The sequence below is a fragment of the Biomphalaria glabrata genome, chromosome 14, assembly GCF_947242115.1.
Source record: "Biomphalaria glabrata chromosome 14, xgBioGlab47.1, whole genome shotgun sequence".
Taxonomy (NCBI): domain Eukaryota; kingdom Metazoa; phylum Mollusca; class Gastropoda; family Planorbidae; genus Biomphalaria; species Biomphalaria glabrata.
Genome location: NC_074724.1, coordinates 22,050,131 through 22,077,172, shown reverse-complemented (window position 1 = coordinate 22,077,172; position 27,042 = coordinate 22,050,131). Strand labels below are relative to the sequence as shown.

Sequence of the window (27,042 nt, the reverse complement as noted above, 5' to 3'; positions counted from 1 at the left end):
GAACGCGCCCTATCAGTCTTCACATGAATTCGAACCCTGCACCTTCCGGTTCGGAAGTTAAGCGTTTTTCCACTCAACCACCGCACCTCCTCTGATATATGTGGGGAGGGGACATTATAGTACCAGGTGATGGAAGGCTACAACCGATGGACCTAATATGGTTTTTTTTTTCTCTCTTTGCGTACTCTATATTAGGGGATTGCAATTAACCTGCGAGCCCTTCGTTTGTAGGATAAAAGAGACAAAAAGAGGACATAGAATTTGAGGGCTAAAAAAAATTGGTTTATGGCAGGGGTGGCCAACCTTTTGGTTCCGTGCGCCATTTTTTTTTTCACTTCTTATTCAGATGCGCCACTTCAACTGTTTTTAGTCATTTAGACATCTTTGGTTTGTTCAAGCCTACACATTTGTGTATAGGCCTAGTAGAGGAGGGGATTTCATAAAAAACAACAACTTTACTTTTAAAAAAAAATGACATCATCGAAGGTTTGTCGACAAATGATTTAATGTTATAAGCATTCAATGATTAGTATTGACCATGTTATTAAGATATGTTTTGAATACTAGAAAAGTTAAACACAAGCTTTTATAGTAGGCATAAACAGATAGAATAAAATGAATTTAAACAATGGACGTAATTAGTTTGACAAGTTAATATAACTCTGTCTCTCTCTCTCTCACCCTTTCTATCTGTCAATCTCTTTCTATCCTCTCTCTCTCTCTCTCTCTCTCACCCTTTCTATCTGTCAATCTCTTTCTATCCTCTCTCTCTCTCTCTCTCACCCTTTCTATCTGTCAATCTCTTTCTATCCTCTCTCTCTCTCTCTCACCCTTTCTATCTGTCAATCTCTTTCTATCCTCTCTCTCTCTCTCTCTCTTTATATATATATGTATGTATATCCTATATATCTCTCATTCTCCCTGTCTCCCTTTCTCCCACTCTAATCAACTCTTACATACATGATTCAATTTAGAATTTTAAGTCAAAAGTTTAAAACTTGCATTGAAATGTTTTAAACGACAACCGTTACCTCAGTTGATAATAATTGGACACAACACCCTGTGAAAAGTGACCAGTCTCAAAATCAATAAATGTGTGCAGCATTAAAAGAAAGTTGATATCCGGCTAGAGGTCTCCAGATGGCCTGTTCAAAACAACTCAAATATATCAAATATGTAGCGACCTTTGTTGCGTAGTTGTAATGAAAAAATCTTCTAGAGCTGCGGTATTTCTGCAGTGATCTACATCTCCAATGAATGTCTTACTTGAAACAACAATTTCAAAACTGCCAACTTTCAGTCTGTAGAAACATTGCAACATGAACATATCAGTTAAAATAAATAGTTCTGATAAGATAGGCTCATTTAGCAGCTGCAACACTTAACAGGTTTTCTAGCAATCAATAAATACATCACTACACGCGCCAATCAAAGTCAGATCTGAAAGCAATGTGTACATCACAGAGGACATCAGAATGACCACTATCTGGTCCAACAATAAAAAACATGTGCATGTCTAAGTCAGTCTGTTTTGACTGGAGATTTAGAATCAGAATGACCACTATCTGGTCCAACAATAAAAAACATGTGCATGTCTAAGTCAGTCTGTTTTGACTGGAGATTTAGAATCAGAATGACCACTATCTGGTCCAACAAAAAAAAACATGTGCATGTCTAAGTCAGTCTGTTTTGACTGGAGATTTAGAATCAGAATGACCACTATCTGGTCCAACAAAAAAAAACATGTGCATGTCTAAGTCAGTCTGTTTTGACTGGAGATTTAGAATCAGAATGACCACTATCTGGTCCAACAATAAAAAACATGTGCATGTCTACGTCAGTCTGTTTTGACTGGAGATTTAGAATCAGAATGACCACTATCTGGTCCAACAAAAAAAAACATGTGCGTGTCTAAGTCAGTCTGTTTTGACTGAAGATTTAGAATCAGAGTTGGAAGGCTACACAAATGTTCCCGCAGTCTTGTTTCTGTCAAACCCAGGCTTGGCTCCGACTAGAGCAACCTTTTACAGATCTGATCACAACAATGATCTTTTAACATTTTACTTCTCCCCGCCCAGTGCCGTAGCTAGGATGGGGTTTGGGAGGATTCGAAAATCTCCCCTGGGCCCCCACTTGAAGGGGCCCACAAATAAGTGTTGGATTTTTTCTTTTACATTCAATATTAAATATTACGCCATTATTACATGTCATGATGTCGATTGTCAAAATGCAGGGCCCCCTAAAGATGTCAAGCACCCCGGGCCCCCAAATGATGGCTAATTCCTATCTACGCCACTGTCCCCGCCTCCAATTTCTGCATCGTTTTCAAGAACAAAAATTTACTTTTTTTTATAGTGACCCATGTTAACTGAATGTTAACTTTAGTGTCCTTACAATGTTACAATCTGCCAGATAGTTTACATTTGTTCAACAATGACCTTGACCTTGACTTTACTATCTATTGACAGTACCAAAGTTCTCAATGCAATGTCTTTCGTCATATCTGTTGTAACAAGAACCAAATAAAATAAAAAATTTTAAAAAAAGATGGACAAATACGCTTGTTAAAGTACACGATATCTGCACCAGAAGACAGTCAGACCACAGATCTCTCTTCTCCTAAAATAAAACATGAATGACTAGCATGCACAAATATTTAGTGGACACCATGGGCGTAGCCAGGGGGGGGTTCTTGGGGTTCAAACCCCCCCCGAAATGAAATCCCCCCCCCCGCAGGGGGGGGGGCGTAATTAAGTGACTGATTTTTGCTTTTATTTTGTTTATTTTAGGTGAGATTTTAATACTAAATCATCACTTAACTCAGCACAGCCGAGGCAGTTTTGAGTTAAAAACCCTCTACCAGGGGTTTTGACTTTAAATCCCCCTACCAGGGGGTTTTGAGATTTTAAAAAACCCTATCAGGGGGTTTTGAGATACAAATGCCTCTACCAGAGGGCTTTGAGTTTAAAACCCCCTACAGGGGTTTTTTAATTTTAAACCCCCTACCAGAGGTTTTTGCAGTTAAATCCCCCTCTTCTATAAAACAAAACAAAAAAAAGCAAACAACAATACCCAAATTCTAACAGCACAGTTGAGGAAGATTTTGATTTTAAAACCCCATCCAAAATTTACGATAACCCCATCTTCAATATAAAAAAAAGCAAATTACACACTATAAAATCTATGAGCGTAGCTTAAGGGGTTTTGAGTTTAAATCCCCCTCCTCCAGATGGCTTTTTCTTTAAAGTTTAAAACCCCTCCAGATGGTTTTGAGTTTAAAATTCCCATACAGAGCGTTTAGAGTTGAAAACCTCTCTCTTCAATATTGTTTTAAAGCAAACTACAGTCACCAAATTCTATGATCGTAGCTAAATGGGGTTTTGAATTAAAAAACAAAACAAAAAAAAAAAAACAGAGATTTTTTAGTTTAAAACCCCTCAACAGATGATTTGACGAAAAAACTTTTTTTTCGATATAAAATCAAAAGCGAAATACAGGCATGTAATTCCAAGAGCGTAGTTAAGAAAGGTTACAAATTTCTACCAGTGGCTTGGGCTCCATTAATTAAGTGTAAATAGTCTTCTGCCGAAATTGAAAATCATTAAATGTGTTTCAACAAAGATGGCTAAGACAGATTTTAGGAGTCAGTCATAGAGATCGGGTCTAAATCAAAGAAATCATATGCCGAACTGGGAGTCGAACCCTTAGTAAGGTTGTGACAGAGCGTCGCATGAGGTTTTGCGGGACATGTTTTCCGACAAAATGAATTACGCAAAATAAGAGTTGCGGAAACAGCCTGCCGGAAAATGCGCCGAACGGCGCTAGAGGGTTTAAAGTCAGTAAGAATAGCACATTAGGTTATTGAAATAAAACTTTTTAATAGCAAGATAATGCACTGTAGATACCTCAGAATATACATTTTGTTGGCTTTCAATACCAGAAATGGTGCTCGGCGGCGGGGCGAACAGCGGAGCGCTGCGAAGTCCTTGCTAGCAAGGGCGGGGAGTCTACAATAAACAATAAACGTCTTCAGAAAGGGTCAGAATGTAATAAAGATTAATTATGTGTGTGTACACACACACACACACACACACACACACACATATAGATTCCCCCCCCCCAAAACCCTCCCCGAAAAAAAATCCTGGCTACGCCCATGGTGGACACCATTGTAAACAATCAAACAAACAATTGTTCTTTTCTATCTGATGCAATCGGCCTGTCCACTTTTCTCTAATATCATTCTGCCCATTTCTGCAAACATGCCGAATCCTTCTTTGATGGCTTCCGGTGACGTCAGACTTGTTGGAGGCTTGGGTAGAATGAAATGGAAAGCGCGCGCTGATCGCCAGTTGTAGTTGATGATTGGTTGAAAATCGTCCCTTTCTCTTTGATAGTCCGTCTGCCAGGCTGGATGACAGATTCCTTTGTAACAAACAACCTGAGGAGGGGATGAACATGAGAAGCAATTCATTTGAACAGGTTCGTATCTACGTTGAGATGCCCATTCTTTAATTAATGCCCCGTAGATCGCAAAGTCTGAATGGGGGGTACTTTATACTTTGACTTTCCACGGTATGACCTGCAGCAGGTCAAAGCTCTCCCACAGAGTTCACCAATAAAATTGGTACAAAAAGTAATTATGTTAAAATTGGCGTGATAATAAAAAGAAAAGGATGGCTGCCTGGTCGTGCGGTTTACGCGCTGAACTGTCGTTCGGATTTATCGACGGTGGAGGGTTCAAACCCTGCCCGCTCCCATCCCCCGTCGTCCTTCGGGAGGTTTGGACTAGGAAGTAAACTATCTTCAACTCTGAAGGAACATCCGAAACAATGTAAAACATTTTACGAAAGAGGTCACTATTTAATTTTCAAGATTGATTTATTCAAGGAAAACTTTAAAACAACACTAAAAAATATATCCCAACATTTTGTGATCAGTTTGCCCATCGCTGTTCTAAATTGTCCTAAAAGAGATTGGAAAGAAGTCCATTTCGACCTTTGTTTTAAGACTTTCTCTAGCTGGCCGGACATGAAAAAAATATCTCTAATGAGCTCCAAATGTACAAGAAACGTATTCAATGAAAACCAATTCTAGATCTCGTTTCCTTGAGTTGCTCTAGGTTAACACCGTAATGACCTTCATATTCCTACAATGTACCGCCACTGACCCAATAATAGTAATTGGGAAAGCTACTTCACAAACGGGAGGCGCGGTGGCTTAGTGGTAAAGCTCTTGGCTTCCGAAATCGAGGGTCCTGGGTTCGAATCCTGGGATTTGTAATTTCGGGATCTTTGGGTGTCGCTGTTTCCACCCAACTGTAATGGGTACCTGACAGGGAAAAGTAAAGGCGGTTGGTCGTTGTGCTGGCCACATGACACCCTCGTTAATCGTGGGCCAGAAGAAACAGACGACCTTTACATAGTATGATCTATAGATTGCAAGGTATGAAATAAGGAACTTTTTTTTTTGCTACTTCAGGAACGGCGTGGTGGATTTGGGACAAAGTTCGAACGAGTCTTATGTACGTCCCCAGCAAGTGCAATGTATTTGGTGCTGAAGTTATAATCAGTTTCCAGGAACGTTTAGTTTAGATCTGCGCTAGAGCAGTGAAGATTAAATGTACCAACAAACAAAGAATACAATGGGCTAACAAACATTTGGTCACACTCAATGTAACGTCACACTCACTCAATGTAACGTCACACTCACTCAATGTAACGTCACACTCACTCAATGTAACGTCACACTCACTCAATGTAACGTCACACTCACTCAATGTAACGTCACACTCACTCAATGTAACGTCACACTCACTCAATGTAACGTCACACTCACTCAATGTAACGTCACACTCACTCAATGTAACGTCACACTCACTCAATGTAACGTCACACTCACTCAATGTAACGTCACACTCACTCAATGTAACGTCACACTCACTCAATGTAACGTCACACTCACTCAATGTAACGTCACACTCACTCAATGTAACGTCACACTCACTCAATGTAACGTCACACTCACTCAATGTAACGTCACACTCACTCAATGTAACGTCACACTCACTCAATGTAACGTCACACTCTCTCAAGGCCTCATATAACAGACCCAAACGAACCTGAAGATATCTGTCTATGAAAAGGTTGTCTGGGTGCTGCTCATACACTTTGTAAGACATGGTCTGGAAGTCCCAAGTGTCTGCTCTGTAATGGCTGTGGAACATGAAAGTAAAATATATGATACAAACATAGCTCAAAACTAATGACTGTGGTTCCTACAAAAGATTTACCATACACATAATCTGGACAGGAAGAATGTGAATAGGAATAGGAATAATAGATAGACCTACACCTACTACAAAGTTAAACACACACACACAAACTAGAGTTGATGAAATAAGTCAGATGACGTCTTTCCCCCCACCCCTCACCCCTACGATGTCTACTTAGCTTTGTAAAAATAATACGTAGTTTCCAAAGTCTGATTCCGTTGAACTAGTTTTCAACCTAGAAGCCAAATACTTCGTGGCCTTAGCCCAAAGTGTACCCACATAACTAACCTATGACCTAACCTGGTGATAGTTGGAAGTCTAGAAGCCAAATACTTCTTGGCCTTAGCCCCAAGTGTACCCACATAACTAACCTAAGACCTAAGCATACCGTAATGTTTGCAACATGTATTTCAGCCAATCAGCGTTGGGCTTAGCTAAAGCCACGCCCATATTGATGACTTCCGGCCATTCTCCACGTCTTGCCCAATCTAAATTCACCACGGCAGGATAGCGCCTCAAGTACTCTGGGAGTTTGCTGACCCAAATGACGTCACGATCCTGTTTTAAAGAAAAATCATTTAGTATCTATTGATTTCTTTACTATTAACATGATACTTATGTGGAGGAAAAATCATTTTTTTTTTACAAATAATAAAATATTTACTTAAAAAATAGTTCACAGTGTTCTCGTGATACTTTAGTGTATTACCTAGTAGTCTATTCTTGGAAGATTGAGATTTTCAAACAAATAGACAAACAGAATTTCAAGGACGCCATGTTTAAAAAAAAAAGTTCACTTTTGCCAATTTAATACTCGTTCGTGCTACTATCACGAGTTCTCTTCTTGTTGATGTCGGTGCTGAAGGTGCTAATTCATTGATAGTGCTGAGGAGTGCTAAAATTGTAGTCTCTTTCTTGAGATTTCAGATGTTGCAAGAAGTTACTGTGACATGCCGGGGATTGTATATCTCTAGATCTAAATACTAACTTAGAGATTGAGTAAGTGAAGATCCATACGGGGGTCGCTAATAAGCATATAGGAAACCCTCCTTGACCAAGTAAATCAAAGGACATTTGGGCCACGTGGACTTCACCAGCTACCCTTTGATATACAAAGTTTATCATTGCCTATGTTCTTTACACCGAATGCATGCAAAAGCGAGCAATTTATAATTCTTTGCCATTGATGAGAATGTTCCGTGTCTGAGTACTAAACGAAGATGGCCCAATGTAATCTCCCGACTCAATGCTACAAAGACAATAGATTTTTAGCTACATTTTATAAAACAAAAATATACTTGAACGGCGTCTATTTTATATTACATTACGCAGCCCATAGTGTGACCTACATATTTTATCACATCTAACGCAGACAAAACAATTGTCTGCCAAAGGTCGACTTAAGTTCTCTCTTCGACTTCTGAGCCTGTCTTGGGCAATATTTTTTCTTTAGGTCTCACATTCATCCCACAGCCTTCGTTTAATATCTAGCAGTCTCTATCAGTCTCTTTCTGGAGCATATTGATGTTCTCTTTCGTGTCAGTTAAGCCAAAATGGCGCCTGACCTTGTCACTTTTGTACATCCGAAGAGCACCTCAGTAATGCCGCCCTACATTAAGTCCGCCAATAGAGATACATAGAAAGAGTATACATCATGGGCGTAGCCGGGGGGGGGGGGGATCGGAATTTAGTGACTGATTTTTTGCTTTGATTTTGTTTATTTTAGGTGAGATTTTAATACTAAACCATCACTTGCCCCAGCACAACCAAAGGGGTTTTGAGTTTAAAACCCCCTACCAGGGGTTTTGAGTTTTAAACCCCCTACCTGGAGTTTTTGCAGTTAAATCCCCCTCTTCTATAAAACAAAACAAAAAAAATGCAAACGAAAATCCCCTAGTTCCACGAGCACAGTTAAGGAAGATTTTGATTTTAAAACCCCCTCTAAAATTAACGATAAACCCCCTCTTCAACATAAAAAAAAAAGCTAATTAGGTACTCAAAATGTTATGAGCGTAGCTAAATGAGTTTTGACTCAGTTTTGAGTTTAAATCCCACTTTAGCGGGGTTTGAAGGTAAAAAAAATACCTTTAATAATAAAAACAAAGCAAATTATACACTCAATATGTTATGAGTGTAGTCAAAGGGGTTTTGAGTTTAAACTCACCTCCAGTGGAGTTTGAAGCTAAAAAGTACCTCTTTAATATAAATAAAAGCAAATTACTCACTCTAAAATCTATGAGCGTAGCCAAAAGGGTTTTGAGCTTAAGATCCCCCTACAGATCATTTTGATGTGGAAAACCCCTAACAGATGATTTTGACGATAAAACTTCTCTTTTCGATATAAAATCTAAAGCAAACTACAGTCACTTAATTCCAAGAGCGTATTCAAGAGAGGTTACACATTTTTACCAGTGGCAGGGCTCCATTAATAAACTGCAGTGAATAGTCATCTGCCGAAATTGAAAAATACTAAATGTGGCTCAACAAAAATGGCTAAGACAGATTTTAGGAGTCAGTTATAGAGATCGGGTCTAAATCAAAGAAATCCTATGCCGAACTGGGAGTCGACCCCTTAGTAAGATTGTGAAAGAGCGACGCATGAGGTTTGCGGGACATGTTCTCCGACAAAATAAATTACGCATAAGAAGAGTTGCAATGATATCCTAGTACAACTTGACGCCACTCATTCATGGAGGTCCTCATGGCAGGTGGGAAGAGGCTTCAGACATTACCAGTGACAGATTTTTATGGAAAGAACTTGACGGCAAATGCACCGAACGGCGCGGGAGGATCTAAATAAGTAAGATTAGGTTTTTGAAATAGAACTTTTTAATAGCAGGAAAATGCACTGTAGATACCTCAGAATATGCATTTTGTTGGCTTTCAATATCAGAAATAGTGCTTGGCGGCGGGGCTTCGCCCAGCGCTGGGGGAACTCCTAGCGCTCCCCCAGACCCCATTGTTAATAATGTCAGGAAATCTACAATTTTTCCACTAACTCATGAAAGAACCTATTCTAGGGCACAATAAACGTCTTCCTAAAGAATGAAGGGTCAGAATGTAATAAAGATTATGTAAACACACACAAACATAAATACATATTTTTTTTTTCGCGGGGGGGTGGGGGGGGGTCCGGAGGGGGGTGGAGAAAAATGGTATACATATAACATTGTGTGAGCTCAACCCTAATTCCATACATACATCGGAATCTCTGATTCTACAAACACAAGAAGCTATACTAGAAGTGTTTATTTCTGGACAAGTTCATCTCCACTATTTCCGTGACACGATCTCTGAATTTAATAAGCCTTGGCTTTCCTTTACGAGCAAAGCGTACCAAGGAAACCAAGCGACCAGGACAGCTCATCCCCACCTCCAAATAGTGTGTTCTATTTGCATTAGAATAGTAACCAGTCAGAAATTAAAAAAAAAAAAACCAACATAACGGTATGATATGAATGAAGTTAACCAACGAAAAATCTGTAGCGACAGAAATATTTTTTAATGTGGTGTTTTGACAGCCCTTTGGCGCCACCTCTGGTGGTACGTCTCTTTGGTACGTCACTGTTATAGTTTAAACAGACTAGATCTAGATCTAGTCCATGTATGTCTGTGTGTTACCTGGTACGCTCCCCCGTGGTGGAACAGAATGTTGAGTTGTAAAACGGCCGTCTGGTGGGCAGGCTTCTTCAACTCTCTCTGAAATACAGTCTGAGGACGAGGAATCTGTCAAATAAATGAGAATATTTCCGCATTGAAAAAAAAAAACAACTATAACCGAATCCAGCCGGTCAACTGATAATGATAACTCTGATACAACAGCGCTAGGTTCAATAGGAGAAGGAATTTAATTGACGAAGAAATCCTATCTCCCGAACATGTTTTTTTTTTTCTAATTTTGGCTTGGGGAGTGGGTTAAAGTATTGAAAAGTCACACAAATTTAGATTAACAAATTAATATAAAGTATTTTCCTCATGCCCCTTCCTCCTCCCCCCCCCCTTTTTTTAGACATTTCCCGAGCTTCTGAGAAAGTAAAATTAATGCAACATGGTTGATAACACTTAATTTTATGTGGTAAAGTGTGTGTGTGTGTGTGTTGGAGAAAGATAAAGTCAAGAAGTTAGAATAAACTGACACTAGATTTGTTTGTTTACCAAGTTATCTGAAGTTGTTCTGTGCTGCTCTGATAGCAAGTTGAACAAGAAAATAATCAAATACTTTTTAAAAGCTTATATGGAGTGTCATTGTATCCAATAGTTTGGATCAGTCATATTATTATAGACGTAACTGACTTTCACATAATAAATCTTTGCGATTAGAAATATTTTTACCAAGCTTTTATCAAGTCACTCTGTCTGTCTGTGAGTCAGAGTGAGTTGATATAAGCTTTGTAATAATAAAGTCCAAGTTGAGAATAAACTATGAACTTGAAGCTAATGACAGAAATACTTCTTTAGTCCGCTGTAGGCATTGTAAATCACAGAAGGTCCTAAAGTAAAAACGCCTTTTAAATTATAAGCCTAACAAGTTAATCGACAAGTCCCACACCAATCATTGTGATTATAGGAACAATTCATCTGAAGGAAGTTTGTTTGTTTTGGTGTGTGTGTTTCGAGATGTTATTAAAAAAAAAAGATTATGACCTTTACAAAGGTGACATTTTCTTGTCCAAGCTTGTCCCACCAAAATCCTTTGGGTTCCACCTCGCCATGAACAAAGACCTTTTCAAAACCTGCCACGCGCAGCGCCGATAGGGCGCTAAGATAGTGAAGAAATTGGAACTCCTCCGACTTGTTATCTGTTACCCAAACCATGTGAGACACCAGCGGGATGAGGTCCTCTCCTTGACGCCCTGGCGACACCTCCTGCCGCCCTCGCCTGCCATAATACAGCCACCTGGCCAGCTCTCCAGAGCGTGCAGTGCTGTTCCATACGTCTCTGGGATAAAGAGATTCCGTTAACACTAAGCAGGGGTTCAAGTCCGAGTAAGAATGTAACTTTGCAGACTGCGAGTCCAACTCATCTGGTGTGGAACAGGTCTTGTTAGACGCTACAATTTCGTTAACTATGTCATCTATCTTATTTTCAGGAAATCCACTTTTGCTGAAAATGAATCCCTGGCTTACGTCATATGACAGATCCAGACGACGGAAGTTGTAATAATACAAATTTCTAGACCACGCCTCCTTCAGCTCGCGCGTGAGCACTGTGCGCTCTCCAAGATAGACCCCTCCCTCTTTCGACAATTGGCGCAGTCCAAAGGCGAGAACCTCGCGCGAGCCGCAGCGAGGGCCCTGGTACGTGTGCCGCAGCACTAAGTTTGGCACTGACTGCCTCAGCTCTGAGAACCAAGTGTGGTAGTTGTCGTCATCTGTTTGCGGCAGCGTGCTGTAGTGAAAAATGAGCGCCGCAGGTCTCAGCACTCGGAGTACACTCAACAGGCTGAGATAATCCTCGAACCGAAATATCTTATTTCCACACCAATAGGTATGCACAGTTGGGTCGTTTGTTAGATCAGCCTCGACCCCAGACCACCTGTCTTGCACATACAAATCTTTGTACATAATCAGATCAACCTGAGGGGATTTTCTGATGAGAGGGATAACTCTTGGGGCATCAGTCAGAAAAAAAAGCAGGATCATGAGAGTTATTCCCCATACAAATGAAAAAATCATGACGGTTCGTGCTTTATATTGACCTAAACTAAGGTCAGTTTCAAAAGGTCGTTTCTTCATTTCAGAACTAAGAGGTCTCTTAGAATCCATGTCACTTAGCTGGCACTACCAACACGATGATTTGGTCCAACACTTGATTCTCTGTTTGAAAATGAGCCTGGGAAATGAAGAAAAAAAAAAGGTGTAACAAGCGAAGAGAAAAGAGAGTCAAATCTCATTTAAAACGTTTGAAAAGATTATATTTAATATTATCAACACTAAAACTATACATTATTGACGCTCAGTGTCCAAACATGCTATGTTGCAAGTAATAATAAGTCTTTTTCTTTGAGTTTAATGAGCAGTACTGTATTTCACGTCGCCACGCATTCCCAGCTGCGACCTACATATTTTGCCAAATCCAACGCAGACAAAACCGTTGTCTGGCGGTGGTCAACGATAATTTGCTTCAATTGACAGCAGGCGGATTCCGAATGAGACAGCTGGATGTCTCTTACAAAGGCTGCGGGATACACATATGTTGTAAATACATAGTGGGCAAAAAGCATAATTTGATCTGTGACGTCGTTAACAATAGGACTTACGTCAACAACATTGAGCGGCACATTTTGTAAGAGACAATTTATCTCAAGTGGGATCTTATGATTAGAAGATTATGTGTGTGATCTTAATTTGCTCGAGTCAATATCCAAAAGGGAGCAATAGTCTACTGTTTTAAAAAGGTCATCGACTTCATACATAATTACGTTGCTTTTTTTTTTTTTTTATAAAAAAAAAAAAAGCTTCCTTTTAGCTACAAAGCTGATATCAATTATAAACTCCCTTCTGTTTGTTTGTTTAGATTCGAGCAACTTTTAACAAACAAATGCTTTTGAAAAGTCATCACGGAAACCTCACCACAAATCGTTAACCCGACATTTCGTGAACCCGACAATTCCTTAACCCGACAATTCCTTAACCCGACTATTCCTTAACCCGACTATTCCTTAACACGACAATTCCTTAACCCGACTATTCCTTAACCCGACTATTCCTTAACCCGACATTTCGTTAACCCGACATTTCGTTAACCCGACATTTCGTTAACCCGACTATTCCTTAACCCGACTATTCCTTAACCCGACATTTCGTTAACCCGACATTTCGTTAACCCGACATTTCGTTAACCCGACTATTCCTTAACCCGACTATTCCTTAACCAGACTATTCCTTAACCCGACTATTCCTTAACCCGACTATTCCTTAACCCGACTATTCCTTAACCCGACTATTCCTTAACCCGACATTTCGTTAACCCGACATTTCGTTAACCCGACATTTCGTTAACCCGACTATTCCTTAACCCGACATTTCGTTAACCCGACTATTCCTTAACCCGACATTTCGTTAACCCGACTATTCCTTAACCCGACATTTCGTTAACCCGACTATTCCTTAACCCGACATTTCGTTAACCCGACTATTCCTTAACCCGACTATTCCTTAACCCGACTATTCCTTAACCCGACTATTCCTTAACCCGACATTTCGTTAACCCGACTATTCCTTAACCCGACATTTCGTTAACCCGACTATTCCTTAACCCGACATTTCGTTAACCCGACATTTCGTTTATTCTTTTAACCGACAATTGTTTAACCCGACTATTCGTTCACCAACAGCTGGTTCACACGACAAATTGTTCACCAACAAATCTTTCACTGGACAGTAACATATTTTTAATATTATGTTCTCGACGCGTGTTTAATTTGTTTACATTAAAAGTTTACATTAAAAGTACCTATAGCGGATTGATACATTATAATTTGTATTACTATTATTTCCACAAAAAAAAAAAAAATTAATTAATTACTAATTGTTCTTTTTTTCATTGATTCTTGTTTTGTCATGAGCAAGAAATAATTGTACAAAATGTAAAACTTGATCCGAGATTGGGTGGTGGGAGAAATAAGACAGGAAGACAGACTGAGTGAATTGATATAAGCTTTGTACAAACACACAACAAAAGTATATGAATCAGTCCTAACAGATTTCTTTTATATGAATCAGTCCTAACAGATTTCTTTAAGTTCCCAACCACTAACACATATTTTGTTTCCTGTGGCCGAAATCTCAAGATGACCCTTTTAATGGACTCCAGATCTATGTTGAGCCCATTTTCGTATCATGGAAAGAGAGGGTGGGGGGGTTTGAGCTATGTGAAGTAGTAAAGCAGTTGTAACCTCTTACGAAATCGGTGGTGCATATCATTCCCAAGGTTTTCAAAGTTACACTTCTCAAATGACCTGCACTAAAGAAAGCGTTATCTCGTCCTTTAAGGTCGATTACACTAAATGGACTAACTTCACAGACTGTACGGAGATAGTGAATATATTACATTATGAAACATGGACACTCAAAACTGATTTTTTTTTCTTTTTGGTTTGGTTCAAATCCTGTGCAGACATTGAAGATCAGAGTACGTGTGCGACATAATATACAAATGGGTTAAAACATCAATATGTACCTTATATTATTTTATAGATCTTCAACTAATGTTGTTCACAAACTATGATTTCTCCATAAAAATAGGACCGCCCCCCCCCACACTCAGAGGGCTAGAGAGGGGAGATCTGTAGAGGCAATCGCCCCCCCCCCACCTCACCGAATTTTGTTTACAAACTATGATTTCTAAAAAAAAATTGGACATCTCCCCCCCCCACTCAAAGGGTTTAGGTGGGCAGGGCAGTAGAGGTATTCGTCCCCCCCCCCCACCCAATCGGCTAACAGGAGAACAACATAATATAAAGCTCGATTAAAATATCAATAACAGTTTTAATTATATAGATATTTAATTGATTCTGTTAACAAGCTGTGATTTCTACAAATAAATTGGACCGCCCCTCCCACTCGAAAGTTTATGGAGCGGGGGGGGCGTGATTGATGCCATCGCCACCTCTCCATCCCACCAAATCGGTCAATATACTAGAGGGGGGGCGAAATAATCTAAAAATATGTTGAAATATGAATAATTAGTATATATTATTAACATAACTAATAAATTTGTATACAAATTGTGTGATTACTTTATAACGCCCCCCCCCCCCCCGGATCCGCCAGTGTGTCGATGTCAAAATATCTGCACTTCATTGAAAAAACAAACACAAGTAGCTTCACCTTCAGGAGACAATTAGTAGAGGTTGGACATATTTCAAATGAAAGAAAATACTACAAGAAAGAAAAGACTACAAGAAAAGAAAAGACTGCAAGAAAGAAAATACTACAAGAAAGAAAAGACTGCAAGAAAGAAAAGACTAAAAGAAAGAAAAGACTGCAAAAAAAAAAAAACGTCTGCAAGAACGAAAAGACTACATTAAATAAATTGATAAATGTAAACTATATCATTATCAACACAGCCTGCCTACATCTAGATAAATGTAAACTATATCGACACAGCCTGCATACATCTAGATAAATATAAACTATATCATTATCAAAAAAATATCAACACAGCCTCCTGCATACATCTAGATAAATGTAAACTTAAATATTTCATGATATCACAAAGAACAATGCCACTACGCCATGGTCCAAGGATTATTCATCATGCTCTGACAATTATCGATCTGAAAGATTTTTGGAACAAAATAAAAAATCAATATGTCACAGTATTCATCGGATTCTGCATAGAAAGACATTTTCAATAGGCCTTCGCCTTATTGACAATAGAGCCACGATTGCTTGGGGCAAGACGTTTGATTTAGTAGTCAATAATATCGCAATGAACAAATCCTAAACGCTGTATCTGACAAATGTCTGACATGCTCTATGTTAATGTGGTTTTGTAGTTATATATAGGCCTTAGGGCAATAACTCTAGTATAGATTGCATTGGAAGAGAGAACACGCAAGAGTGAAGGGTTTCGTTCGACATAGTTCAAACACAAAATAGAGCAGTGAGATTCATCACAAACGAATATTCACATTTGACTAGAGTAACACCTTTAGTAAAATCACTAAATTTAGAAAGCCTTCAGGACAGAAGGATCAAAAGTAAAGTAGCAATTATACATAAAACACTGAACCATAATCTTCAAATACAAAAACAAAATTTAATAAAATACTCTGAAAGACACAAAGATAGAGATGTATTTCTCGTCCCATATGCTAGGACAAATTTGTACAAATACTCCTTCTTCCCTAGTGCTATTAGAGCATGGAATGGGTTGCCTGAGCTAGCAAGGAAAACCAGTGACTTGGCTGAATTTAAGTCATTGGTTAATATGCATGACTAAATGCATGACGCGTAGGACGTAATCATCTTCTTTTTTGAAGTAACGTCTGTATAATATTGGATATAATAAGATAAATGACTGTGGATTCTTTTGTATTGAAATCTTTGTTACATTTTGAATCCCTACTGAGACGGCAGTGTAATGTTCAAGATAGTAGTATTAATCTTGTGTGTCTTGAAGACGAGGACTCAAACCTCGTATTCAATTAGTTTGTAACACAAACGTGTCATACGATTTCAAAGAACGAGATTAACTTCCGGCGCGACACACCTTCGAGTTTTTTACAACATGCGGCTAGAGTTCAAGTTGTTTCCCTTTCTGTTCAATCTGTAATGAAGGGCCCAATGTTTGCAGGCCACCCTGATAAAGTAATTACGTTGACCTTGGTTTTGTGGTCTTCCTTCTGCTATCATTCCCATGGCAACAATCAAGGGCAATTAATTCGACCACCCCCAAGCAACAATCAAGTGGTTGTTTACAAGATGTTTGTGGAGATTTCCCAATGTTTCGTCGAGTGTGCGTGACCATAAAACTACAAGAGTGGGTGAAACACATTTGGAAAGGAAGGAGAAAGAGACACAACGTTTACACAAAATAGAAGTCAAAAAATTAGAAATGATAAAGTCATGTGGTAATTATTTTTATCAATACAGGGGTAAGGAAGGGAATTCTGCATAACGCTCCACTTGCTCAAATAGTTTACGCGAGTAGAATTACACATAATAATTAGGCTTAGATTTTAGTGCTCTTTGAAAGAGATGACTTTTAGAGAATTCCTAGGCACTAGGAGAGTAAAAGAATCGCAGTTGTTTAGATCTATAGGGGATTCATAGAAATTCACAGGTCCTGATTTACAACAGTGACAGTAAAACAGCCGTCCATAGCGTCACTTTTAAAGGGGCCACCAAAGACTAAAAAAGAAGTATTAGTATTTATATTCTTTATTTACTTGTATTTTCATGTAATGACCTGTAAATGTATATACATAATGCACATCTTGAATAACTTTTATGTTGATATAATGAACGGAAATTTTTTATTTTTAAATCATCATGTTGTTGATGGTCTATTTTGTTGATGAGTATATATATGTTACTGGTGCATGCGAGTCCATATGACACAACAACAGAATGAATCAAGAATATACTTAATAACGCAGGCTGATAACTTCAACAATTTAATAAACAATAAAAAGGGCACAGTCCTCTGTCGTCGCTAGCCTAGCGTCGTCCTCTTAGGCGTCTTGTCCGTTATTCTTCTTGTTCATAATCCTACTCTGTTCTTACTCGTCACATTACTTAGGAAAAACCCGATTCACATCAACTTCTACGCATCTTGTGTCATTACAATGTGAATGACATAACCCAGTTAGGGGAAACAACTGCGATATTAAACTGCTATGTGTGCCACTGGTTCGTGCATGAATGAACATTGACTTTGTTGACAGAGGTAAGTGCCTCAACATTTCTCTAGACTGAAACTTGACTACGTCAGACAGACCCAGATTATGTCATGTGCAAACATATACAGTGAAGAAAATGTAGAGGTCACTTAAACAGCTGAGTGGAGGTCTCAAAGATTAAAGAAAAGTGAACACTTAGTAGGACAAGAGATCAGGTCAGTGGCGTCACTATGGGGGTGCTAGGGGTGCGGGCCGCACCGGGTGACACCCACCAGTCGGAAAATGCACTTTTCCAAAATGCAACTTTTAAAAATAAAAATGATTACCTCAGTTCAGTATCAACATGTCCCAAACTTTCTTCATTAAATTCAATTTGACTTTTAATCTTCCTATTATAAGAAAAATAATACGTTGTAGACGCCAGGAGAAAGAGTTTCTGAAGCTCAGAAATGTAGAAAAACGTTTGGCGACCGTGGTTTCGCCCCGGACATCTCTGAGTGAGCTTAAGGCGCTCCCCCAAACATCTTATTTGATCAGTTGAGTGGCGAACGCAACATTTTTAGACGGCGAATGCCCGTGCGGGAAAAGGATTTCTCTATTGGTAACATTACCTCAGTATGTTATTCGTAGGATCCTTCTCAGCCATCACTGCTCCGCCTCTTTTCAAACTCGAAGCGTAGATGGCCGTTGGGACAATTATTGTATTGAGTAGGTGGATTTTAATCTCCATTCTAATTGTTTTGTTTGCTCAGATAGGCCGTACTTTTTGAAAGACGACTCCAGCTTTCCAATCCGACATGCAACACTATGATATTCATTGCTTGTGATACCATTGCCTAAATAGATTAACATTTCTATTTGTTCACGATCTGGATCACCAATGTTGATGGGAGTTTTGGGTAACATGCACCTATTATGTATAACTTTGAAGGCGTCTTTATCCGTCATGTCGTGTATACATTTAATTGTATTTTAAAGTAATGCTATATCGTCTGCAAAATACAACTCGGTTTGCAATACGCCATGGAAACCTGAATGCAGTTTGTTTTAGGTTATTCTATGACATCTTCGATGGCTATAAGAAAGAGAAATGGGGATAAGATAAACCCTAATCTTATATCGTATGCGTATTTTGTGATTGATTTGCTTTAGACTTCTGTGGCATTTTGCGTCTCGAGAGACTATCTTTTTCCTTTGCAACTTCTTTTTTGACTAAAGAGGCCAATCCTTAATACATAGCTGCGGTCGCAGGTTGGGCTTATGAGAAACACACAAGTTATAATTTAAATTTTTTTTCCGTAAGGAGCTCTTCAAGAATCTAAAATAAAAACATTCTTCTCAATGTTTCTCAAATAATTGTATACTTTAAAATGTCATCACTTTTGATAAAATGTCAACAACAATGGAATCAAAAACCATTTTCGGATGTAACCAATCAATAAGCTTCCAGTTTTAGTATTTAATATAAAGAAAGAAAATAAATTGTTTGTTTTTGAGGCGGAGATTTTTCCTGGGGGGGGGGGGGGGGTGACACTCTGAACTTACCGCATCGGGTGACACCGACCCAAGTGACGCCACTGGATCAGGTTTCTTTAACAAATCTTTCTCTCTCTCTATTATGTGTCCCTCTCTATTTCTTTCTATTGCTTTCTTTCTTTCTCTCTATCTCTCTGTCTAGAGAAAGAGAGAGAGAGAGAGTTCTCCATTTTGCCCAACATGTTTCTTGTTTCTCTTTCATTGTCATGAGCCTTTTTTCTTTTTCTTCGGTTCCTAAGTGGTTTCTTCCTGTTTCTCTGATTATTTTCTCTCCTGGTCTCTCCCACTCTCCTGCTCTCTCTCTCTCTCTCTCTCTCTCTCTCTCTCTCTCTCTTATATTTATTCTATTTTATGATGAGAGAGTAAACGGTTTTGTACTTCTTACTCTGTTAGTTCGTCATTGTTCAATGTCCACACTGCTAGTCCTATGTTCACATGTGTACACAAGTTTTATAAGCTTCTTGAAATATTTGCACACAATGTTAACTTACAGGCAACTTTTATTTCAAACATAAACATGAAATATTTGCTGGCGATACCTCAGTCAATAAACAAAGATAAGGACATAGTTCCAATTCTAATAATTGTCTCTAGATGACAAATTCGGAAAGATTTGTCCCCCTTGTTTTGAAAGGATTATTTTATGGTAACTAGGATCTAGTGTTGTAGTTGAGTTTGGTGCTTTGATTTTGTGTTGCTTTGATTTTACACATAGATTAATAGTATAAAATTTGAGGTTAAAGTTTAGTCTTATTATAGTAGCCTACCTCTCTTCAAGTCAGAAATTCATGGAAGGGTGGAACCTGGACAAGGATCTCAAAAACGGCTCTTACGACTTTCTTAGAAGTTTAACAGTTGATGTACATCGCTGAGAAAAGAATGACTAGCTCGTTGGTCAGACAGGGAAAACTCTAGTTTGACCGTTATAATTTTTTGAAATTAAAATAAAATAAATTTCAATTCGACCTAGAGAACTAGGTCTAGATTTAGATCCAACAGCGGTTTTGAAAGGACTATCACGTTCTGAAAAGGACTATCGCCTTCCTTGCTTACCGAATGTAAGGCATTATTGATTCAAGAGTATAGGAAATTGTACGCATCGTTTTCTAAGTCTACATCTAAAGGCCTATTATTGGAATATTATAAAGTGTAGATCTATACATTCGCTTAACTATTTTAACCAGAATTCTTTCTCCTGGGGGGGGGGGGTAAATATGTTCCATTGTTTTTTAAATCTAACATTCATGAAGAGCAAACCAGTCGCTCTATAAGATGTATGAAGGAGGTCTTCTTAATGTATTTTTAATGTTTTAATGTATTTCTGTTGTCAACTATATGGTTATCTATTCCTTTATTTGGTGGAATGACTGGGCTTCGAAATCGGCTCTGGCATTACCATAGATCCGGTCCAGACATGGTGGGTCCTAGGAGGACGCATCAATCGTAGCTGTCCTAGAAATCATTGTGTTAAGTTTGAAGATGAAATGAAAACTGAACGCATTCATGAGTGGGTTAAAGTAACGTGTTGGACAAGTCAGTGGACTGGTCTGCTAGATGACCATTACTTTATTACATCATTTTCAACTTAAAGAGTTACAATTGTAAATGGAATGTACCTGGCGTGAGAGATCCCTTCATATATCCATTCGAATAGCCGAATCACACGTTGTCTGTACAAATATAGGCCTGATATTATGTTGTTTGTTAATCGCGTATTGTCTATAGTGGATGAAGCCTACAAGAAGTGCGATAGGTTATTACAATGTTTTATAGTTTATATAGACTAGTATAAACATATGGCTAGCTCCAATCACAACGCTCTTTCATAAGAGTATAAAAACTTTTACAATATAACAAACACACTACCGTCAGTCAGGCATCACCTGCCCATTGGGTAGCGAGCCCACCGGGCATTTGCCCGAATGCCCATATGGTCAATTGGTTTATGAGTAGATGGTCAACATAAAGGTGAGAATGAGTTGTTGGATAAGAATAAAACTTCGTATTTTTTAAAGACAATTTTGTTTCCTGTAAATAAACGTATTTCCTGTACGTCACATTGTCTTTTCATTGAAACGTTTAGACACATTAAAACATTAATAGATCCAGAATTCTAGAATCTATTTCTTTTCCGAGATAGATCAAGGAATGATTTTGGGGAATACTTTGACTCTGTGGTCCAGTCCTTTCTCTACAGCAGTGGTTCCCAAACTTTTTTGCCTCATAGACCCTTACCATGTTTTCCAGTGTCCGGTAGACCCCCTGTTTAGCTAATTATGCATCTTTCAAAATTCATCAACCTCAAATGTGTATTTTTTTCTCACTTATTTCTAAGTCAGGTGTGTAATTATTAAGAAATAATTCAAAATGAAGTTAAATAAAATGTAATAGCTATTACATGAATTTACAAAACAAAAAATAAATGCCTATTAGTAGGCTGCTTTGATACAATTTCAAAATTGGGCTTCAATTTAATTAGGTTTAATATTAAAACTTCTCAGTTAGTGATGTCCAGTTTTTTTTTAGAATTATCATTAGAAGATTGGCAACCTTGCTGAAACCTTTTTTTCCACTAGATATGAAGATAGTGACACAGTCTCAGTTGACATTGCCTGATCTAATGTTCACGTCATGTTAAGAGTTTAAAAGACACGTGGAATTCCTGATGTAGAAAACAGGAAGTAGAATGAATAAAGTTGACTTTGAGTTCAGTCAAGTCAGTCAAGTGGTATCCTTTGGACCGGGTGGTCAAGTAGTATGTTTTGGTCCAAGACGGACAGTAGCGACTTAGAAAGTCGAGCAGTATTTACAGTTAGGTTGTAACTTTTAGGCAGTTGATGCCAGTGGTCTTTTTGAGACATGTTTTATTGTTCTGGATTATTCTGTACAGTGTTACCCGCTGAGATGCGGACGTGATTTGTAATATACTCTAGAGAGTTTAACGTATTGGATATTTTTGATACAGCTGTTATGTGGACAGGATTTTCTTGACTTGTAGCACTAACAAGAAGTGCAGTATTATTATTATTGTTGTCAAATATACTTTGTATTTGTCTGCTGAAACGGACATAAGTCAGTTTGTGGTAAATATGTTTGTCACGTGTCGAGAGTACTCCAGGAAGCACGAACCCAGCATTCTACGACATTCGCATCCTTCAACATTACACCATTTGACCTTTTTACAGATAGAATAACAATACAAATCTTTGTGATGGTATTTTGATTAGTCTCGTGTATTATCTAAAAGAGAAGATTTCCATTTTTTTTTAATTGTACTTTAAGCTCTTCATTAGTACTTATTCCAAACAGTTCTTGTAATGTTACATCCGTTTTCCCTATATTAAACATTCAAGTTTGACCCTATTCAGAGTCTCCAGAAACCTGAGCTGAACATTAGACTAGAAGACAAAAACAACTTAAAAAGACTGTCAGGCAATGAAGACAGGAATAAAGTCCAATGTCCAATAATCAAACACTGTGCTATCTACATTTCTTTTTGGATTTGGCAATGTTTCACATAGACAGAATTAAGATATTTAAATACAATGTAAACATTTACAAATTAAAAAATTCATTCAAATATCAGGATTAATTCAAAGGATTAATTAATGTACAAATCGTGTGTTTATGATTTAATTCCATTAATAAGAAATACAATTTAAAGACCTCCATTTACATATCATCAGGGGCGGCCTTAGCAGAGCGCGGGGCCCTGGGCGAATGTCATATGCGGGGCCCTTAGCGGTAAGGTTAGACTATATAAATATCGTACCACGTCACGCCAATGGGATCTCCGCCTCTAACGCTGAAGGCCTTATTTTTGTCACAAAACATAGTACCTTACGTAAGTCACTGTACTGTTGACCTTTTAGCTACATAAACTTGAAGTGTTCCCCACCTTAACCTCTGGATCTTAGACGTCCACAAAACGCTCTGAAAACGACGTGTGTTCTTTGTGACTAACATCTAGCGTGCAGTCAAGGAGGACGGGACTATATGCCATCAAGAGTACATTATAAGCTCGTTTTAAATCCTATATCTGAAGTACTGGTCGTAAGCCTCGGCGATCTTAATTCGCTGAAGAGGTTCTTGCATCCTTTTGGATGGTTGGGTCGAATTGGTCAAGCATCTAAGCTAAGCCTAAAAACTGACCGTTGTTTCTTTAGTCTTCCACGAAATGCGTTTTTTTTTTTTTGCCAGGTACTGAACGTTGGCTAGACTTCATGCTAAAACTATTCCAACGCAGTTTCTATTTTCTACTTTGTTCTAGCATCAAGTCATCCATTGCGCTACCATTGGACATTCTCCCGAGCTTCATCCAACCACGCTGACACATACTTATAAGTAGGGATGGCTGCATGGCCGTGCGGTATGCGCGCTGGACTGTTGTTCGGTCGTCTCGATGGTCACGTGTCCATACCCTTCCAACTGACCTTCATGAGCTATCGTGCCTAACAAATTAACTAGGGAAAAAATACTGTCTTTGGTCTAAGAACAAAGTGTACGATAGGAGCTACAGTGGTCCATTGACTTTCGCAGATCCGACTTTTAAATGAAAAAAAATACATCCGCGTTTTTTTTTTTAATATTGCTATGAATCATACAATGAGTTTTGATGACTTTCTGTACCAAACGTTGAAATCCAGACCGCCATTCAATCATACTTGGAGCACCATCTGTGCAGGCATCACAAATATCTTTCAAAAAATGAACCAACCTTGTCCATTAAATAACATTCTATATAAGTGGTTTCAAAACGTTTCCAAAAAAACAGTACTTGAACATTGGCAACGTCTGTGAGTTCATCAAGTTGGATGCTAAATATTGGAAGTGGAGAAGACATCATTTTCTGAATAATCAATGCTATCAGTAGACATGTCAACTATCTCCTTGTGAACAGTCTCATTAGATAAGAAAACTGCACTCAATTTATTAGCGAATTCGGCTTAAATCGAACAATGTATTTGATCACTGGCAACATTCACTTCTAGGCAATGGTGTGAGATTTCAAAGTTCTTGTCAGTTCTGAGAGCCACCAAATAAGACGTTTCAAATGCCAATTGGTTTTGATGATGGTATTTGCCACCTGAGATAAGTCTGAATCTCTTGACTTCATCCGCTTTAAAACTAAAATACTGGATGTACTTATCAACAAAACATTATCTCCTCTTACATCGAGATCCATGTTCCTGGGATGTTTTGTAATGAATATAAAACGATGGCCTATTACTAGTTTCAATTGCTCCACGGCGGGCTAGAACCTTTACAATTCCACAATGAAGTTGAGCAGCGCGTTTGGCGGATAGTAATTTACAAATATTTATGCTGCGACATAATTTTTGAATGAAAATCGAATGAAAATTATATTATTAAAAACTTGAAGGTCATAAGCGACCCCTGACTAATGGCCAATCGACCCCCAAAGGAGTCGCGATCCACAGGTTGAGAACCCTTGGTCTATAGTAATGTGTGCGGTGTGTGATGGTCTAAAGAAATGTGTGCGGTTGCTTATACTGTACATTGCTTGCTTTACTATTAAAGGATTTTCTTTAAAAAAAAAAGGGGGGGGGGAATAACCAACAAGGAAAGGTGATACTAGAATTCATGGGTCAGAAGCGTGTGTGTGTATGTCCGGGGTGTGGTGGCATTATAAAGCGGGTTGCCCCAATTTAAGGCAAAAGTCTGTCAGAGAACATTACAATGCGCAGGTGAAAATAAAAAGGGGGTTCCGGAGAAAGAGAAGGAAAGAGGGTCTTGAGAGATGGAGAGATAGAAGGTCGTTTCAATTCAATGTAACAGATACTAGAATTCACGGGATATTACTAAAGGTTATGATAGGGGAATCGTTAAAATGTAGCCTTTTTATTGGAAGTTTGAAACCATCTGTGTTTGGCTAGTGTAGTGGATAAGTGTTGCATTATATAGCCTATTTATAAATGTGTGTGACGCTACTAAAGCTATATACATTTATGCATAATTTATTTCTTCCTAAAATATATTTGTTATAGACATATTTTACAAAAACGATCTTAATTTACTTACACGACGTGTATCCGTCTTTGAATAAATCTAGAACATTCTAATGTCAACAAAATGCAGACATCGGGCCCGCAACGTGAAACGAAATTCACAACATCAATGTACTATTTACTACGAGTTACTGTTCTTGAGCTATTAAAAGTAACACAGGTAAATGAAACTCAAGCAGCCGATCTGCAGGAAGGAGGCGTTCATTTCTGTTATCGCCGCCTCCTCGGTCACGCGACGTGATTGTGATACGGTCGTTACACCTTTGCAAAGCCACTCTAGTTATTGATTCGAGTTTTCTTGAGCACCTTTCCCCCTCCCCTCCCTTTGAAATAGAAAGGGTTACAGAGTAAAAACCCTCAAATGATTTTTTTTATTAGCGGGAGAGGTAAGAGGGTGTCCTTAATTATGGAATCTACTGACAGATTTTTTTTTCTTAACTCCCTCCATATGTCTTAAAACTTATCAGATAATGGGGTCACTTTAAAAACAAATCAGCGATAGGGAATCTCTACACCACCATGGTAGCTACGGCACTGCAGAGGAGGCCTTTTGAGGGGAGATGAGGGTGAGTGTTACAACTGCCACATTCCCTACCCCTTTTTTGGAGTGGTGTGATACAGAGATTCTTACCTATTACTATGTACTAATGCACGATTTACTTAACACAATCTATAGCTTGAGTCCAATCAAACAAAAAATGAGTTATTTTGAATAATATTGATTTTAAGTAAAAGTTGTATTTTCACAATTTATATACTTCTTAATTGTAGGCCTATACCAGTTTTGCCCTTTTGGGGTCCGAAAAACGTATTTGGCACTAATCTAGTCGTTTAGAGACAAAGGTCTGTCAGAGAACATTACGATGCGCAGGTGGAAAAAAACAAAACAAAAATGGGGTTCCAGAGAAAGAGAAGGAAAGACTGAGAGATAGAAGGAAAGAGGGACAGAGATGGAGAGATAGAAGGAAAGAGGGACTGAGAGATGGAGAGATAGAAGGAAAGAGGGACTGAGAGATGGAGAGATAGAAGGTCGTTTCGATTTCGAGCCTTTAGGTAATATTTCTCACCCAACATGGACTATGAAATACAGAATGAAGCGACTCGTAAAACAAATACAATTAGCCGGGGGGGGGGGGGGGGTAGGCCTACGTTTTCAATGTTGATACTAGAATTCACGGGATATTACTAAAGGTTATGTTAGGGGAATCGTTAAAATGCGGCCTATTCAACAGCTTAACAAGGCCGACGGCAAAACAAGGGCTATTCCTACAGAATGAAATGGCCGACGTATTAGAGGATGGCAAACCCACAAACGTTTGACTTAGGTAGAGATAGATCCTGTCCACCCCGTATAGGTGTATACGATAGAGCAGAGACCAGCAGACTATTTCAGACTGCCTTTGAAGCTTGATTTTTAACAAACTCCCAAGCCTTTCCGCATAATCTCGGTTATTTTTCTATATAAGAATTAAAAAGAAAAAAAAATGGCCCACTTTTCAGACATAGCCAACTTCTTCAAAAGATCTTATTTGCATGGGAGTAGTCCGAGTAAATCTGTTGTCTTTAGCCCACGACCAACTTAGTTGGGGTGTGCTGACCTAGTTGTAGCCTAGATAAATAGAACCTAGGGGTAAAGTAAAGGCGGTTGGTCGTTGTGCTAGTCACATGACACCATTGTTAAACGCCTGCTATAAAAACGTGAGCTTTTTAGTGTCTGAAAGGGGAATTTTACATTTGATACTAGTCTAGTATATTGAACAGTCAAATGTTTTTAGAAATCCGTGAGCAAGAATCTGAATCTAAAAAAAAAAGTATCTATTTTAAGTGACCTAAGCGTAGTTTTATTTTTATT

The 27,042-nt window shown here is 38.5% G+C and overlaps 1 protein-coding gene across 3 annotated transcripts; it reads right to left on the bottom strand.

Moving 5' to 3' along the window:
* Nucleotides 1-486: 486 nt before the first annotated feature.
* On the bottom strand, nt 487-25,406 carry LOC106073771 (uncharacterized). 3 transcript variants are annotated; one of them, XM_056010714.1, is made up of 7 exons: nt 25,204-25,406; nt 20,778-20,896; nt 10,919-12,107; nt 9,896-10,000; nt 6,663-6,832; nt 6,122-6,215; nt 487-4,441 (listed from the first exon to the last, which is right to left on the bottom strand). In XM_056010714.1, the coding sequence occupies exons 3-7, from the start codon at nt 12,038-12,040 to the stop codon at nt 4,202-4,204; spliced, it is 1,731 nt and encodes a 576-aa protein (XP_055866689.1). In that variant the 5' UTR covers nt 12,041-12,107; nt 20,778-20,896; nt 25,204-25,406; the 3' UTR covers nt 487-4,201. The 3 variants fall into 3 exon arrangements, with proteins under 3 accessions (XP_055866689.1, XP_055866688.1, XP_055866687.1); XM_056010713.1 differs by lacking the exon at nt 20,778-20,896 and having other exon boundaries at nt 487-2,670; nt 4,171-4,441; XM_056010712.1 differs by lacking the exon at nt 20,778-20,896.
* Between the last annotated feature and the right edge of the window lie 1,636 nt (nt 25,407-27,042).

Coding starts and splice junctions, on each gene's coding strand:
- LOC106073771 (XM_056010714.1), bottom strand. CDS start 12,040: ATGGATTCTAAGAGACCTCTTAGTTCTGAAATGAAGAAACGACCTTTT. Junction 6,216..6,662: donor TACATGTTGCAAACATTACG/GTATGCTTAGGT, acceptor CATGTTCCACAG/CCATTACAGAGCAGACACTT. Junction 4,442..6,121: donor TCATAGACAGATATCTTCAG/GTTCGTTTGGGT, acceptor TCCCCTCCTCAG/GTTGTTTGTTACAAAGGAAT.